General features: G+C 55.8%; 1 protein-coding gene across 2 annotated transcripts in view; it reads left to right on the forward strand.

Annotated features, from left to right (window-relative positions):
• Positions 1-16,834, forward strand: part of BCL9L (BCL9 like) — a 42,083-nt gene that overhangs the window by 4,834 nt on the left and 20,415 nt on the right. The window contains exon 1 of one of the 2 annotated variants that reach the window (XM_090123538.1): positions 5,038-15,022. The exons of the other annotated variant lie outside the window; for it this stretch is intronic. Coding sequence (XP_089979664.1) covers positions 14,993-15,022 — 30 coding nt within the window. The 5' untranslated portion in view covers positions 5,038-14,992. Of the gene's footprint in view, positions 1-5,037; positions 15,023-16,834 lie in introns of those variants that run through there. 2 annotated transcript variants of the gene reach the window in all.

Consider the following 16,834-nt stretch of genomic DNA (forward strand, 5'->3'; position numbering starts at 1 on the left):
GCAGTCCGGGAGCTGAGCAGTTTGGGGGCTCTGGTCCCGACTGCTTTTAGAGCAAACAATTTTCGCCTGTGATGTTCTCTGCCTCTTGGGCTGCGATGCGGGGAGAAGGCGGGGGGGGGGAAAGTGAAACTGTGGTTCAGAACAAGCCCTTTGGATGGCAAGAAAATTGCTGAGTAGCTGGTTTCCAGGTTGCCGAGGTCCTAGCCAGGGCCTGGTGCGGCTGCCAGAAGCAACAGGCTTGGAATTTCCTCTGCTTGGTGCCAGCTCTGCTCGGGCTGCCGCAGCACCTCTGTGGGGCCGGGGCTCCTCGCGGGCCCTGCAGACGGGGTTACGCTCAGAGCTGAGCGCTGCCCCCTCGTCCTCGGTGCCTGGTTTCTATTTTCTTTTCCAGGGTCCAAGCTGTTTTGAATTATGCAGCCTGCGCCTCCCGCGGGGCTCCTTGAGCAGCCGCCTAATGAGCTGAGCTCCTGACAAACTTTGCTCTGGCTCTGGCTATGCTTGGAAAATTTTACAGCCTTTTCAGAAAAAGGAAATGCCAGGAAAGGCCTGTCTCTTCTTATTTTTATGAGGGGGTCCCAGTTGAATGAGGACCGAGATGGGCTTGGAAGAGAAGACAGGAACGATTTGGAATACTGTGCTGGGTGCTCCCCCTCCCTGCCGCATGCTTTCTAGTGATGGGTGTGAGACTGGTGTGGTCCTTCCTTGGCTGTGCACAGCGTGGGGTGAGACCTGCCGGCTGCACTGCGAGCACGGGGAGGTGGCAAAGAGGTGGCATGCGTGAATGGTGATGGATGGAGGCCAGCTCTCTGCAGCACCGAGCCTCTCCTTACCCTGCTGCCGGCTGCCTGCTCCCAGCACTGTCCCCATCCCCAGGCTCAACAGCAGAACCTGGCACTGAGTGCCAATTTCTGCCCTTCCGGCTCTGGTTAAAGGATTCTGCTGGTGGAGAGTGTGTGGGGACCAGATCTGAGGCACCTGGGAGGGCCAATGCATCTGAGCTGGTATGCCAGTATCTATCAGTACTCCATCTGCAAGGAAGTGCTGGGCTACATCTTTCCTCCCAGCTGCCAGCGTAGTTACCGGCCGTTTAATATTTGCTAATTGTATTTTTCTGAATGTCACTGTCTGTTTCTACTGTGGGAGCAGGCAGAGGCTCCTCCTGCACAGGGATGTGCTGCACGTCAGTGCACGAGGCTTTGCAGGAAGGGCAGCAGCATGGCAACATCTGAGCAGGACCTGGAGGAACAAGGAAGCAGGAATGAAGGTGCTGCTAGCTCCTGTAATCTGCAAGGGGCAGCCCTGCTGAATTCACCCCCTTTGGCTGAGGAACTGCATTACAGTAGGAGAAACTGGGGCACAGCACACAGTGTGACTTTGCCCACCCCCATCATAACCTGTCTCTTAAGATCAGCGGAACCTTGTGGCCAAAGCATAGGGTCATTGTGAATCCTCTGATCTGGAATCTATCTGTGGCCCTTGGCCAAAGCATTTTGTGTGGTTCTGTGTTGGTGGGGCAGGGGCTCGCCCTCCTCTCAGCCACGGGATTGCTTCTTAGCCTGCCTCCTCAGTGTGTGCTCTGATCTGAATGCTGCTTCAGTGTCCCTAATGGTCAAAGACATCCATCTTTACAGACAGAGCTGGGAGTGTTGGTTGGAAAACGTGAAATTGCAGCTTGCCTGGGGAGCCGGAGAACTTCTCCAGTGGGAGGGACTGAGATTTCTGTGTGATCCGTAGGCATCAGCTGCTGCCAGTCATAGTCAATGAGCATCAGATGTGGGCAGTGATTGCCCTGGGTAGAAGGAGCCCAGCGCCAGCCCTGCTTTGAGGGCTTGTCCTGCTCTGTCTGTCAGGAGGGTAGCTCTGGATTGCTATTTGATTTGGCAGCCTGCGCAGGCCTGGCAGCCCTAAGAGTGGGATGCGGGCACCAGAACCGTGCACTCCTCTCCCTTTTCTTTGTCACTCCTCCCATCGCCTGCTTTCTGCTGCATTGGGCAGGAGAAAGCACCTCCCTGGGGCTGCATCCCCTCCTCCACCTGGAAAATGAGTGATAAGTCCTGCTTCGTTTCTCAGGGCTTACGGGCAGAAGTGGAGATTGTATGTGACAATAGAGGCCAAGCTCCCTTGCTTTGCTGCTCAGAGGTATATTCATAGCTCTCCTGTTGATTTTCTTGCAGAGTGAGGCACTGGGTCTTCTCTTAAAGTGTGTCTGCTTTTACTTTTCAGGCATGGCTGGGGCACTGCTGCCCTTCAAGGTGCTGGAGGTTGCTGAGGGTTGTGGCCTTTGGCGATGCTTAGGGACCTCTGAGCTTCAACTCAGAGAAATTTCCACTTCCAACACTGCATACACAGGCAAAGGTCTTCAGCTGTGCATCTAGTCTTAGAATCATCATTGAGCCCAGCTCCCTCAGCCTGTCTTCACACAGAGGTGCTCCAGCCCTCTGACATCCTTGTGCCCTCCTCTGGACCCGCTCCAGCAGCTCCGCATCCCTCCTGTCCTGGGCACAGCACTGCAGGTGGGGCCTTCCAGGGGCAGAGCAGAGGGGCACAACCCCCTCCCTCTCCTCTCCCTGCTGCCACCCCTCTGTTGCTGCAGCCCAGGGGACTGTCGGCCTTCCGGGCTGCAGGCGCACACTGCTGCCTCATGTCCAGCAGGACCCCAAGTCCTTCTCCGCAGGGCTGCTCTCAGCGAGTTCTTCTCCAGTCTGGGCTCATGTCTGGCACTGCCCCGACCCAACAGCAGCACCTGGCCTTGTTAAACCTCATCAGGTTCTCATGTGCCCCCTTTCTGAGCCCGTCCAGCTCCCTTGGATGGCGTCCCTTCCTGCTGCTGTGTCCACTGCACCACTCAGCTCGGTGCCATCAGCAAACTGCTGAGGCTGCACTGCATCCTATCATCTGTCACTGATAGAGATGCTGAAGAGCACCGGTCCCAAGATGGACCCCTGGGGGACACCACTCATCACCGGCCTCCACCTGGACACGGAGCCATGGACAACAGCCCTCTGGCTGCGACCATCCAACCAATTCCTTATCCACCAAATGGTCCAGCCTTCAAATCCATCTCTGCAATTTGGAGATAAGGATGTGGTGCAGGACTGTGCAAAGGCACAACTCCAGGTAGATGACATCAGTTGTCCTTCCTTTGCCCCACCAGTGCCATCACTCCATACAGATCAGGCACGCTCTACTGTTGGTGAAGCCGTGCTGGCTGTCTTGGATCACCCCCTCATCTCAATGTGCCTTAACATCTTTCCCAGAAGAATCTGCTCCATGATCTCCCCAGGCACAGAGGTGAGGCTCCCCAGCCTGCAGTTCCCAGGTCTTCCTTTCTCCCTTTCTCAAAAAATGGGAGTGACATTTGCTGCAGTCCTTCAGTCAGCCTGGCTCTGAAACACCCAGGGCAACTCTAGACACCATTAAGCAACTTACTGGGTGAGACTGCTGTGAGAACAAAACATCGTGCTGGATCAGCTGTTGTGGTGCCTCCTACAAGGTGACAGACTCTGTGATATCTTTCAGACATGTCTTGTTTGCCATGCTTCCACTAGGCATTTTTTTCATCAGATCTAAACATTTTGTTGGTTATAAAGGAGTTACTTTGCCTCGATCCAGAACTTCAGCAAAGCATTCTGATTTTGCAGGTGCTTGCCCAATCATTTGCACGGTCAGGACTTGAAGCAACTGTTCCCAACCCCACAGAGTGATTTTGAAGTATGAAGAGAGGCTCAGGAGCCAGTGGCAAATGTTTCTCGTTTAGTTTATTATGCTATTTAATCCAAATGATTTCAGCCATCCTAGGATGTTGTGCCACCCAGGCTCCCTTGTGCACGTGGCATACGTTGTTGGGACCCCCTGCTCTTGAGAACTGCTGTTGAGGGTTGACTCCAGGCATGGGAAGGATGCAGCAATGCTGGGATTGTAGCTTGGAATGGTGGGGAAGCTGTGCATTGCCCTCGGCCAGTAGACTAATCTAATGCCTCATCTTATTTGCATATCAATTAATTTTTATTTTAAGAGGACTCAAGTGGACCCAAGTGCCAGACTGTGTCTCAGTATGCTGTGGGAGGGAACCAGGAGCTGCTCGAATTGATCTGAACAACAAGCCCTAGGGTGGTTTTGCTTAATGAGCCAAAGGCCCCTCTGGCTTAAATCAGTTCCTTTCCATCCAAATGGGTGATGGCTGATGTTTCTGGGTGTCCCAGGGCCTTTTTGGGCAGGTAGGAGCATGGTGTGCTTGGTTCCTGCTGCCCTCCATGTGCTGGTGGCACAGGACACAGTTGCTGAGGTGCAGCTCCCACCACCGTCTCTGCAGAGCATCCTGGATGCAGAACAAAACCTATGGGAGAAGCCTGGCTCCAGGCAGCCCACATTACTGCGTGGCTGGTGGCAGAGCTCCTCTGATCGGCCTCATTTATTGCGGGGAGGAAGCAAACCTCCTCTGCCCAGAGACAGGAAACTGGAGCCACGTGGGCCGTCCGAGAGCCCAGCTGACACCTCACGCCTGCACAGAGCAGTGCTGCTGGGTCTGGGCTTGCTGGCTGCCTGCCACAGCAGCGGCGGTTGTGTTCTTCATCATCCACTTTTACAATGAAGGGGAAACACAGAGCCTCGCTCTGCACGGGGCTGTTGCAAACCTGAGCACTCCCTGCCAGCTGCTGCTGAGGGGAAGCAGCTGCGAGCCAGGGCACCTGGGTGCTGGGAGAGCTGGTGCTCGAAGGGGGAGGCTGGTGGGCTGAGCCCTGCGTTCTGCTTCCTGCTGTGCATCCTTGGATGCTTACTGCCTCTCCTTCCTGCACTCTGCTGTGTGTGCCAGGAGGAGGGAGAACTCGTGGCTGCAGCAGGACCTTCCCAGTGGTTCCTGCAGGCAGACACAGCCCCGGCGGCTGCGCTCGGCTGCAGAGGGGTGTGCAGCTTGGGGAAGGGCCACGCAGCATTCCCTGCAGCACCATCCTGACCCCAAGTCACTGTCCCAGGACTCCCGCTTCCCATCTCTTAAGCTCGCAGTTATTGGAGGGAAAGGCAGCGTAAGCTTTCTCAGCAGACTCTGTCATGTTTGTCCTGTTCAATTACAATGCAGCAGCAGTGGCACCAGCCGCCGCCTTCCTCCCCTCCCTGGGCTGGAGTGCTGCAGGCTCTCAGCAAATGCTGTCTGCGGACATCTGCTGCCTCCTCCCCCCACCGCCTCCTGGCAAGCAGCAGCAGCTTCCAGCGAACAGCCTGCTCTGTGCATCATTTCCCCCCCCAGCCCCCCCACGCCTAGCCAAAGCTCCCTTCTGCTCTTACAGGCTCCTTCACAGGACCTTGAAATGGTGGTTTCCCTGGTGCTGGCTCAGCTCCAAGCAGCCTTCCGTCTCACAAGACCGTAGCTGGAAAAAAAAAAAAAAGAAAAGAAAAGAAAAAAAACAAAACAGGGTGCCTGACGGAGGGAAAAGGCTTAAATGCGATGCTTACCCTGCTCTGGCTCGTGATTCAGGCAGGCAGCCCTCTGCTTGGCAGGGCTCCAGCTTGCGGCTGGGGCCAGAGACATGCACCGAGTGTGGGCAGAGAGCTCGGAGCCATTTGGCTGGAGGTGCTGCAGCCAGGTCAGCTGGGAGCTGCAGCCCCGGTGCCAGGAGAGGATGCTTTGGTCTGATGTCTGCCTCGCTCCGTCCTGTGCAGCTGCAAAGGGCAAAGTTTGCTGTTCCAGGTACTCCTCTGGGCCCTTCTGGAAGAAGGGAAATGTGTTTCTTTCTGCTGCGGCCGAGTAGTCGGAGGATTTGGTCATAGACCCAGCAAAGCAGCGTTTTGGTGGTTCAGTGATTGCAGTGTGAGGAGATGTGTTTGGTACAATAAAGGATGGAGAGAGCCTGCGAGGACATCCTCATCCCGCAGCCAGCTGCTCCCCTGGCTCCCACATCCCTGTGAGGAGCTTCTGGCATCGGGTGTCCGTGGAGATGGGGGTGAAGGAGCCGGGGGTGAAGGAACGGATGGATTGATGGAAGGGGGCACGGCAGGCTCCCTTTCCTGAAGGTGGTGAAGCGGTGGCTGTGAGCGCGAAGGCAGCGCTGGGCTGTGATTGCAGGGAGAGCCCAGAAGGAGGGCTGGGGTGTGTGGGCTGGGGAGGAGTGAGAGGAGGGGGAGGATGAAAGAGGGTTCGGTAGCTCTGAGTGTAAAGGCAGGTCAGGAAGCAGGAGCTGGAGGGACTGCAGGTGGGACGTGAGAACGGCAGCTTGGGAAGACGGGATAAACAGAGCCCGTGGGGAAATGTTGCCATTTTGTACCCGCGTGGAAAGCTGCGAGAGCAATTCAAAGGGATTTAGACAAGAAGGCACAAGTCTTTGTTTGGAGGGAGATGGATCATCTTCAGTGTGACAGTCTTTGTGGTGGAGGAGTGCAGAGGCACAGCCACACCCCCTGCCAGCTCGCAGGAAGCGGTGCTGTGCACAGCGTGGCTCCCACGCGGCTGCTGCTGGTGGGCTCTGCTCGGGGTTCTGCTGGCCGCGGCTGTGCCAGGCAGGAGGCCGAGCTGTGTGGCCTTCAGGGTGCGAAGAGGGAGAGAAGAGCATCAGCAGGGCATGGCACGGCTGCGGGAGGAAAGCATTGCTGTGCCCCAGTGCCAGGGATGGGGAGGGAGGGAGGGCATCCTTCCCTTTGCCCTGCCTGTGGGAGAGCTGCCTTCTAGAGGTGCCCTGGCATGTGGTCAGTGCTGTGCTTTTGCCTTGGTGCCCGCTGCTGCTCAGCAGTGCTGTGGTGGGGTGAGGTGAGCATCTGGGCTGAAGGAAGCTCAGAGACGGTGCATCTGGACAGTTATTCTCTCTTCTGAAACAGAGCAGGTGATGCTAAGGCTGCATCCCGGGCACAAGGCTCTCGTTCTGCTTGTTCTCCCTCTGCTCAGTCTGACTCCCTGCACCCAACCTGCAGCAGGGCTCAGACACAGCACCTGGGCCGTGCTGGGAGGCGCACCCCTGGAGGACCACCACCCCGTGTCCCCTCTCCTCCAGTGCCCACATGGCGGCCCGGCAGGGCAGGGGCAGCGGAGCGGTCGCCCTGCAAAGGGTTAAGCAGGCGCTGCAGTCGCTGGGTCGGCTCCTCGGGCAGCCTGCTCCGTGCTGCAGGAGCGCTGTTTCGCAGCTTGCTCCAGTTGGCGTGTTTCCCAGAATGCTTTGGAAAAGCACTGACCCCTGACCCCCAGTACAAACTGAGCCCAGCACGTGGGAGGGAGAAATTACTCCCAGACCTTCAGGCTCCAGGGTTTACAAGCTGCCTGCAATAAAGCAGCCATTTTTTCCGACAGTTACTAAATCTCCCTTTTAGCTCCACGGTGAACCTCTACTGTCACTCCTCTCCCCAGCCCCCAGTCTCCTTCTTTCTCTGCTATTTCAAACCAGGACCACTGCTGAAGGAGCAGACGGGTGGTCAGCACAGGGCGCAGCGCGGGGCGGTGCTGGGATCCCATCCTTGGCAGCTCTCATCTGCCTGCCCCATTCCTGCTGATCCCACACTCTCTGCTGGCCTCCTGCAGCCCCTCAGAGCAGCCCTGCACCTGCTGCCCTGTGGATCTGTGGGTCGAGGAAGGTGATTCCTCGTGCAGAGCGACTCACAGGTGACCACATTCCGGTGTGAAGAAGTGATGTTGTCTCCGTGCTGAGGAGCCAAAGTGCAAAGGCTCTCATGGAGCCTCGATGTTGACACCTTGATAAGAGCCCGGGTCTGAGCTCTACGTGCCATCGGCTCCTTAGGTAACTCACACCAGGGATTGGTCTCCAGGGAGGCCAGCCAGTTTCTAGGGGAGATGGCTGCGTGGGAGGCTCACGAGGCTTCGCCAGATCATGCTTGTAATGCCTGCTGCGATGTGAAGTGCCAAGTGCTGCTTGTTCACACGGGGTTTCACGGCGATCCGGTTGTGCTGGGGCTCGGAGCCGCGTGCTGTGCGTGTCAGCGTGCTGCTCTGCAAAGGGACTGGGGAGTGTGCAAGTGTTTGCACAGCGCTTCGGGAACGGCGAGCGCTCGCTGCGAGTGGCTGCTGTGCCACAGGCACTGTGGGATCCAGATAAATAACATCGCAGTTAGTGTTTCAAAACAACCTTTTCCCTGCTCCTCCCAGCCCTGTGCACATTCCTCCAGCAGGGAGCAGGCGGAGGTGGGGAAGTGCCTGCAGACAGCAGCTGCCCTGAGCTGGGGATGGTGCTGGTGGCGGCTGGCACCTGCTGCAGGCACGGGCAGCACAAGTCCTGAGCTACGCCTCGCTGTGTGCTGAGCTGTTGGCCAAAGTGACAGAGGAGCCATTTTCTTAAATACGCTCCAGGCTGCTGTAGGATCACGCATCAGAAGAACGCGTTCGTCTGAATCCCCTTCTCTCCCCTCTCGGAGAGCTCGGTTTTGTTTTTACATCTCTATGGCAGGCGACCAAGCTGGCTGAGTCAGTCAGCTGGCTGGCCACCAGGAGCAGAGATGTGGTTTTGTCCCCTCCCTCACCCCCCTCACCCCCCCGTATTTTTTTTTCCTGCACTTAGTGACAGTTTCATGTATTGACAACAAACCTCTCATTCTGTCTCAGGGCTGGGCCCAGTGGAAGCTGGTTTTTATTTTCTGCCCTAAGTGTGGGGCTGGGTTCAGGCTTGGGGACAGGAGCACCTTGTGTGCCCGAGGGAGAGCTGAGCAGGGTGCAGGAAACATTGGTGCTGAGGGTTAACGTGTGTCCCTGCAGCAGGGGACGTTGCATTGCTGTGCTGAGCACGTGGGGGAAGCGAGGACTTCGTATGTTGATTTTTATTCTTTCCAAATGCATAAATCCCAGTAAATGCTTCGGCTCTGCTCCGGCTCCTGTGTGCTTCAGTGAGAATGCTGCATGAGGGTGAGCAGCTGCCTGGCTGCTGTGAGGCATGCGGTTATCTGAGGATACCTGCACTGCTCTGAACTGGTTTGCTGCTTCCTCAGTCATCTAGCAGCACTCAGCTGCAAGCCATGCTTCCAGGGTCGCAAAGGCAAGGATGGGGTGCAGCTGGTTCACTGAGAAGGGCTAGGAGATGTAAAAGGCAAAATCAGTCCTCCTGAAGGAGGCTGGGCTCCAGTTTACTGGGCTCCATTGAAACAAAGAGAATTTTCCTCACTCTTCTTCCCGTCTCTTAAGTGCTTGTGCCTGTGTGTGTGAGGAGGTGTGGGCAGAGGAGTGCTCTGTAGCAATGTGTGAGTGCCTCTGGGATGGAATCATGGAGCACAATGTAGCCACACTTCTTTCTCACCAAATGCAGAGCCCACCTGAGCTGCTGGAGGAGATACTCGTGTGCTGCACTTTTGGAAGCTGTTCTTAGCAGATACCTATTTGACCTGAATCCATGCAAACCCCAAACTCCTCAGTCCTATGCTGACAGTGCATTTGCAGTTTGATCGTAACTGATGCTGGCAGGAAACCTGGGGATGGTTTCTAAAACCCCGTTTTGGCCCCAGCTGCTCACCTGTTTGCTTTTGTTTTTACTGGAGAGTAGAAAGCAAGGCTTGTCAGTTCCACACTGTCCTGGTTTGTGCTGTTAGCACAGTTTCTTTCTAACCTAATCACCAGGAAAGCTGCTTGTAACAAGGTCTGACCTGTGGGCAAACTTTTAAACAAGCACCAACTCCTGCATCAAATCAATACCCCGATCAATTCTCCCCCCCACCCATCAGAAATACGGTATAGCTGAGTTGGCGTTACCTGCTGAGGCTGTTTCCCAGCATATCCCCATGCAAAATCATAGAATCTTGGAACAGCTTAGCTTGGGGGGGAGCTCAGAGCCCACCCAGTGCCACCCCCGGCCATGGGCAGGGCTGCCCCCCACCAGCTCAGGCTGCCCACCTGGCCTTGATGGGGATGGGGAGCTCCACGAAGAGCACGCATGAAGAACTGCAATTTAAAGCTCTCTCCACAAATTTTGTCACCGGGGTTTCAGAGGTGCCTGCCCTTAGAACCTCATCCCAGATCTTCGTGGGGAAATCCTGCAAGCCCCAGCTGGATGCGAGCAGAGATCAGGCTTTACTTGCTTTTGCAGCGAGGCTCTGGTGCCCGGAGGTGGGGTTGGCTGAATCGCTCTTCCATGAGCCAAGCATTGAAGAAGAGAACCCGCACCGTCCCTGCCCTGCTGGCGGCTGGGCGGGCCGCACACGGCCGCAGGTTGGTGCTGGTGTGAACATGCTCCCACCGCGCCGCGGTCAGGCAGGCACACCCACGCCGACATGGATGCAGGCGGCTCGGTGCCGGTGCGGGCCTGCCTGCCGTCACACACAGACTTGTTCCTATCTGCTCAGCTCCGGGGCTGTGCTGACACACACGGCCCCGCGCACGCTGCTGTGCTCACAGCCACGGCGACGGCGCAGCCACGGCGCTGGGCTATTTTTGGGAGCGCTCCGAAGAATTCTGAGCGTGGTTCAGATGTTAGAGACTTAGATGGGGGAAAGCTAGAACAGATGGCTGGAGGGTTCGGAGCAGCAGCCCTGCTGAGAACAGATATTTATAGGCAGGTTTAACCCTTGTGTGGTCTTCAGAGCCATGCTGAAAGGAACAGCAGCTGAAGGGAACGCGGCCGTGACCTCGGAGCGTGTGCTGTCCTGCCTGTGAGCTGCGTGTCGCGGCAGTCTGGAAATCCTGCCGGTGCACTTTCTCAAGCCTGGGGTCAGCGCTTTCCCTGGGCCATGAGGTCCGGCCCCACTGCTGGCAGTGCCTGAGGCCGCCGCCCGCAGCATCCCTGCAGCTGCTGGCCCACAGCAGGGCTTGCAGCTGGGTGGTCCTTCAGGTCCCTTCCAACCAACCATTCTGAGGTTCTGTGACATTTTTTTCTTCTTGCGGAGATTGCACAGATCCTTCCTTTTCCTAGTTGAAAAGAACAAGTGTGTTGTTTCGTGCCTGCTGCCCTGTGCAGATGCAGAGATTAGACCCTGCCCTATGAGACTCACCTGCTCTCGTCTTGGGCTCTCTTGCTTGAATATTTAGAGCACACCAAAATCCGTGGGCTGTTCTGAACAGTGCTGGCTGCAAAGTAAAGAGCACGCTGTGTTTGTGCTGACAGATCTGTCTGTAGCCCTTCCTTTGGAGCAGCCAGCCTCCTGTTTGGGACCTGAAGTAGTCTTGTGTTTAACTTGCATAGTGCAGCTCCAAGTGGGGTTGGCTGAGATGAGCAGCAGCAGTAAGGGGAGAGCGATGCGGAGGCTGGGAAGAAAATGATGCCCTCAGGTGGGAAATGTAAAGCTCCAGTGCTGGGCTGGCAGTCAGTCCTGCAGGGATCACACACAGCAGCATGTGTGGAACACTGTGCTCAGTCCTGTCTGCATTTTGAGTCTTTGCTGAGCTGCACCTTCCCCCATCGAGGCTTAGAGTAATGCAGGTGCTGGGAGCTGAAATCTGCAGCATCACCTCCAGCTCCCTGGGCTCATTCATCCCAATTCCAGACCGCTGCTGTTGCCCTTCACCCGTTCAGACCCTCCCTGAACTTGATTCTTTTTTCGCTGCTCATGTGTGAGTTGAGTTGAAGAGAATCACAGAATCACAGAGCTCTCAGGTTTCCCAGAAGTTCTGATAGCCAAAAGTTCATGTTCTCCTGTCATCTTCCTGGCATCTCAGGATTGTTTTACAGTTCCTGAGCTGGAAAGAACAGAGAAAGAATACATTTAGACTGTTCTCTACCCTAAGAAATGCAACCTTGCCCATGGCAGGGTAGTTGAAACTAGATGATCTTTAAGCTCCCCTCCAACCTAAGCCATTCGGTGTTCCTACGACATGCACTGTACTTGTATATTACAATGGGTGTCTTCCTTTCCATCCTCACTTCGTCCTTTCCAGCTCTGTTCGCTGCAGATACAATGTGTGCCTGTGCATTTTGCACCCAGGTAGACTGGGGGAGCTGCGTGCCATGCTGATGTCTGGGCCGGCTGCTTTCCTCCAAGGCTTGCAGGAAAGACCAGCAGCCACCTCTCCCCTTCTACCTGCTTCTCCTGTGGAGGAGGAGAGCATGCGGTGCACCAGGGCTGGTAACTGCCAGTCCCAGGGAGCTGCCCACACTTGCCCGGCCTCCACAACAGCCCCATTGTTCTGAGCAGCAAGGAGGAGGCTTCCTGCAGCTCCCCGGGCAGTTTTAACCCTCTGTCTGCCAGCATCAGTCCGTGGGGCACGTGTGGAGCAGGAGGGACAGGGGGTGGGTTGGAAGGCACCCGGCACCTGTGAGTGTGCACAGGAGCAATGGCTGGGGGAAGCGAGGCTCTGATCTCAAGAAGGTGTAAATGGGGAGCCAGAGCTGTGCTGAGCCTCTGTTTCATAGAATCACAGAATGGTTTGGGTTGGAAGGGAGCTCGAAGGCCGCCTGGTGCCTCCCTGCAGTGCACAGGGACACCCACAGCTCCAGCAGTGCTCACAGCCCCTCCAGCCTGACCTTGGCTGTCTGCAGGGACGGGGCACCACCGCCTCTCTGGGCAACCTGTGCCAGTGCCTCACCGCCCTCAGTGCCAAACCTTCTTCCTCAGCTCCAGCCTCAACCTCCCCTCCTGTAGTCTGAAGCCATTTCCCCTTGTCTATCAAACAGAGGCTGCTGAAGAGTCTGTCCCTGTCTTTCTTACAGCCCCTTCAGGTACTCCTCCTTACCTCTGGGCATTGTGACCTTGGTTTGGAAGCATCCTGCATCCACCCTGGCACAGCAGCTGCGCTGCTCCGGCCCAGCACACATGCTGGAGCAGGAAGTGTCTTTAGGAATGGGATGTTTGGGGTGTTGGGATGCTAATTCCAGTGGCTGAGATATCAGCATGGAAGCTGTGTAAAGCGATTCCAGCCTGATCAAAGTGCCTTCTTCCTTCCTGTCCTGTAACGTGATCATGGGCCAGAGAGCTGCTCCCGATCCTGCTTCTAATTCCTGTTGTAAATGCGCAGCCTTGGAAGGAGCAATCGTGCCTTACCAGTGTGATCATACAACCATAGAAGGGCTTAGGTTGGAGGGGACCTTAAAGATCACTCCGTCCCAACCCCTGGCTGTGGGCAGGGCTGCTCCCCAGCAAATCACACTGCCGGCACGCAGGCTCAGGTCCAGGGGTCACAGACAGCCAGAGATGCACTGTCTGTGGTCAGGAGAGCACGAGTAACCCATGGCTGGAAAAGGACCGGACATCTCTGTGCTGCTTTTTGTTGGCTGGGTCTGTGCTGCCTGTCTGCTGAAGGACCTGCAGCACGTGCTGGTTTGCAGCACAGGCTGTACAGAACTGCCATCTCCATCCCTGCTGTCCATGATGCTGGTCAGTCCCCTGTAAGATGACCCTGAGGGATTTTAGGGCTGCCTCAAGCATCCCTGCCTTGTCCCAGATTTCCTCTCCTGAATCTGTGGGATGAGGGAGAGGAAGAAACATTTGGCTGGAATGCCAAGGCTGTGCATGGGAATCTTCTGGCTGTCAGTCTTCAAATATGTCGACCACAGCCTGTTTTGTGCTAGCTCAGAGGCTGCTGAATCGCCTTACCAGTCAGTGTTACTGGAAACCCTGTATCCCATTTGCCTGTATGAAAATGTAAACAGCTATCCCAGTTCCAAGAGTGCTGTTGTTTCCAGTTCTCCCACTAGATAACCTCTGTGCTCTTTCTCCTTACTTGTACCCAACTCTTCGTCAACACCATCACTCTTCTCGTTGGTGCATTCTGAGTTTTATAATTGACAGAATGACTGGAGCTGAGCATCTGGGCTGAACTGGGAGTGCTTAATGCCCTCAGTTACTGTACCAAGTGTAAGTGAAACTGCTCAGGAGCTTTATCTGGCTGCAGAGAACAGGGCTCTGGCCACAGAGAGCACTGTAAACCTCAGAACTTGTGCCTCCTGTGAGCCTCAGACGTGAGGGGCTGGAGGAGTTTTGGAAGCCCTTGCCAACTCTATGCACCATAAATCAATGAGGCATCTCTCTCCTGTTGGAGAAGAGGGGCTGGCTGGGGGCAGCCACAAGGAAAGGTTGCTGCTTGGCCCCTCCTTGCGGTGTCTGTGTTTGGCTGCTGTTAAACATTCATCCTGCAGCCCTTCCAGAGGGCTGCAATTAGTGAGATGGGCTGATTTCTGGCACTTTCTGCCTGTTTCTGCTGTAAGTTGGCAGCATGGGTCAGGGTTAGATAATTATGTCTCTGCAAGAGCTTGGCGAACTGTGGGAGGGTTTGTACAAGGGCACAGCAACCCCTGGGACCTTGGGCTGCTTCTGCGGGACAGGCCATGCCTTTCTGCAACCCCGACGTGGGAGAAGTGGGAAATTTCAACTTAGGATGTGGAGGAGGCTTCTGAGACGTGGTGAGGAGGTGGAGCAGCTGCCCTTGCAGGGTGCTTGGAGGGGAAACCCCTGTGCAATGCCCCCAGCCCATGTAAAACCCTGTGCTGCTCAGCAGCGGATCCTCACTGCCCACCCCATCAGTGCAGGGGAAAGCGAAGGGTTTCCCAGGGTGGAATTTCCTGCAGGGCAGATGCACGGCTGCTTCCCCTTTGACCTTAAACCCCAATGTGCCTGAGTCATGATGGCATGCAAATAAGAGCGAGCGGGAGTGGGGGTTGAGGGAGCTGCTGGGAAAAGGAAGTGACCTCAGCCAAGGTTTAAATATAGAGCCAAAGCTCTGCTGTGTGCTGGGGCTGTTATTTATAATCACGGAGGAGCGCTTGCTGACTTTTTGCATCCCTTCTGCAAGGCAATACAGATGGATAACGATTTCTGTGCAAGGTGCTGGGACAGCCAGCCTTGCTCTCCCATTCCTTTGCTGCCTTTCTGTCCCAGGTGAGGCAGTGCACACGTGAGGTGTGCACACAGATGCAGTGATTTGGGCAGTTTGCTTCCCAGCATGCGCTCCAGCTCTGCTTTTGTTACCTCACAAAGTCCCAATGTGCCCTTTGCTCGTTGCACTTAATGCAGGGACAGGTCACAGGAAAGGAGCCCAGTTCTGCCTCACAATGGGGCTGTTTTCAGAGCAGGCCACGAACTTAGGACACCAGAAGATATAAGCAGTACAAGCGAGCTCCTTTCCAAACCTTCCTGCCTGTGGCAGATGTTTCTTCGTTATGGTGCATCTTTGAAGGTAGCCGTGCTTGTTGCACACTTGCACCACAGGTCCTGCTGTGCAGTGCAGTGGGGTGCAAGGCATTGAGGGGTGGTGGAGGTGCTCTTGTTCAGGCTGGGATTTGCATCGTAGACCTCAAAGGGTCATCACCTGGCCAAGGGCTGCTGTTTTGGAAGAGCTTTTCTGCAAGGTGCAGTAGGATTGCCAACCCTTGCTTGCAGTGTGGAACAGCCACCTCCGGGCTGTTTCTCTGAGGAAGAAGAACAAACATCTGCCAGGAATGCGTGGCTGTGGCCTTTAGGACGGCTGTCTGCATCCCGGTTTGAGGGCTGGGATGCAGGAGGAGGGCTTGGTGTGGACATGGGACCGGCTGGGCAGCGTTGGGCTGAGGTTGCCCTGGGTGAGGGTGACACCTAGTGGCTTCACCCCACAGTTCGTGGGGCAGCCGGTGGGTTGGGGCGCTCGGTCTGCTCCACGGTGGCTGGGAACCATGCTGGGTTCTGCTGGGTTGAAGGTGAAGGGGTGCCAGGAGTTAACTTCTGTCCTGCACATGTGGCATAGCAGAAACCCTGACTTTGGCAGTGTGTGGGAAGGGACTTGGTATGATTTTTTAAGAAAGGAAGACCTGGAAACTGCAGGCTGGGGAGCCTCACCTCTGTGCCTGGGGAGATCATGGAGCAGATTCTTCTGGGAAAGATGTTAAGGCACATTGAGATGAAGGGATGATCCAAGACAGCCAGCACGGCTTCACCAACAGCAGAGCGTGCCTGATCCATCCAGTGGCCTTCTGTGATGGAGTGATGGCACTGGGGGGGCAAAGGAAGGACAACTGATGTCATCTACCTGGAGTTGTGCCTTTGCACAGTCCTGCACCACATCCTTATCTCCAAATTGCAGAGAGATGGATTTGAAGGCTGGACCATTTGGTGGATAAGGAATTGGTTGGATGGTCGCAGCCAGAGGGCTGTTGTCCATGGCTCCATGTCCAGGTGGAGGCCGGTGATGAGTGGTGTCCCCCAGGGGTCCATCTTGGGACCGGTGCTCTTCAGCATCTCTATCAGTGACAGATGATAGGATGGAGTGCAGCCTCAGCAGTTTGCTGATGGCACCGAGCTGAGTGGTGCAGTGGACACAGCAGCAGGAAGGGACGCCATCCGTGGGAGCTGGACGGGCTCAGAAAGGGGGCACATGAGAACCTGATGAGGTTTAACAAGGCCAGGTGCTGCTGTTGGGTCGGGGCAGTGCCAGACATGAGCCCAGACTGGAGAAGAACTCGCTGAGAGCAGCCCTGCGGAGAAGGACTTGGGGTCCTGCTGGACAGAAGGGGACATGAGGCAGCAGTGTGCGCCTGCAGCCCGGAAGGCCGACAGTCCCCTGGGCTGCAGCAACAGAGGGGTGGCAGCAGGGAGAGGAGAGGGAGGGGGTTGTGCCCCTCTGCTCTGCCCCTGGAAGGCCCCAGCTGCAGTGCTGTGCCCAGATCCCTTCCATCTGAGGCCATTCTATGATGCTTTCGTTGGAATACAGACTAGCTTACCCACCAATGTCCCAGGGCTACTTTGCAGATTACTTGCTCTTAAGGATCATCCTGCAGGGCAGGGTTCCAAGTACTCCCTGCATCTTAGCACTGCTTTTGGCAGCAGAATTTAAGTATGGGTGGAGGTATATGAATCTGCATTTGTAAGAGCTCAGAATGGCATGGGTGTTGGCTCTAAAAACATGAATTGTCCTAGAGAAAGTGGTGAAAACCAGGGCCATCTGTGAAAGGGCTGAAGAAATGTAGGAGACTTTTTTTCAGGTCGGGGACAGAAAAAGGACTTGAAACATCATTGC

Source organism: Phasianus colchicus, chromosome 23, assembly GCF_987193195.1.
Source record: "Phasianus colchicus chromosome 23, bPhaCol1.hap1.1, whole genome shotgun sequence".
Lineage (NCBI taxonomy): Eukaryota > Metazoa > Chordata > Aves > Galliformes > Phasianidae > Phasianus > Phasianus colchicus.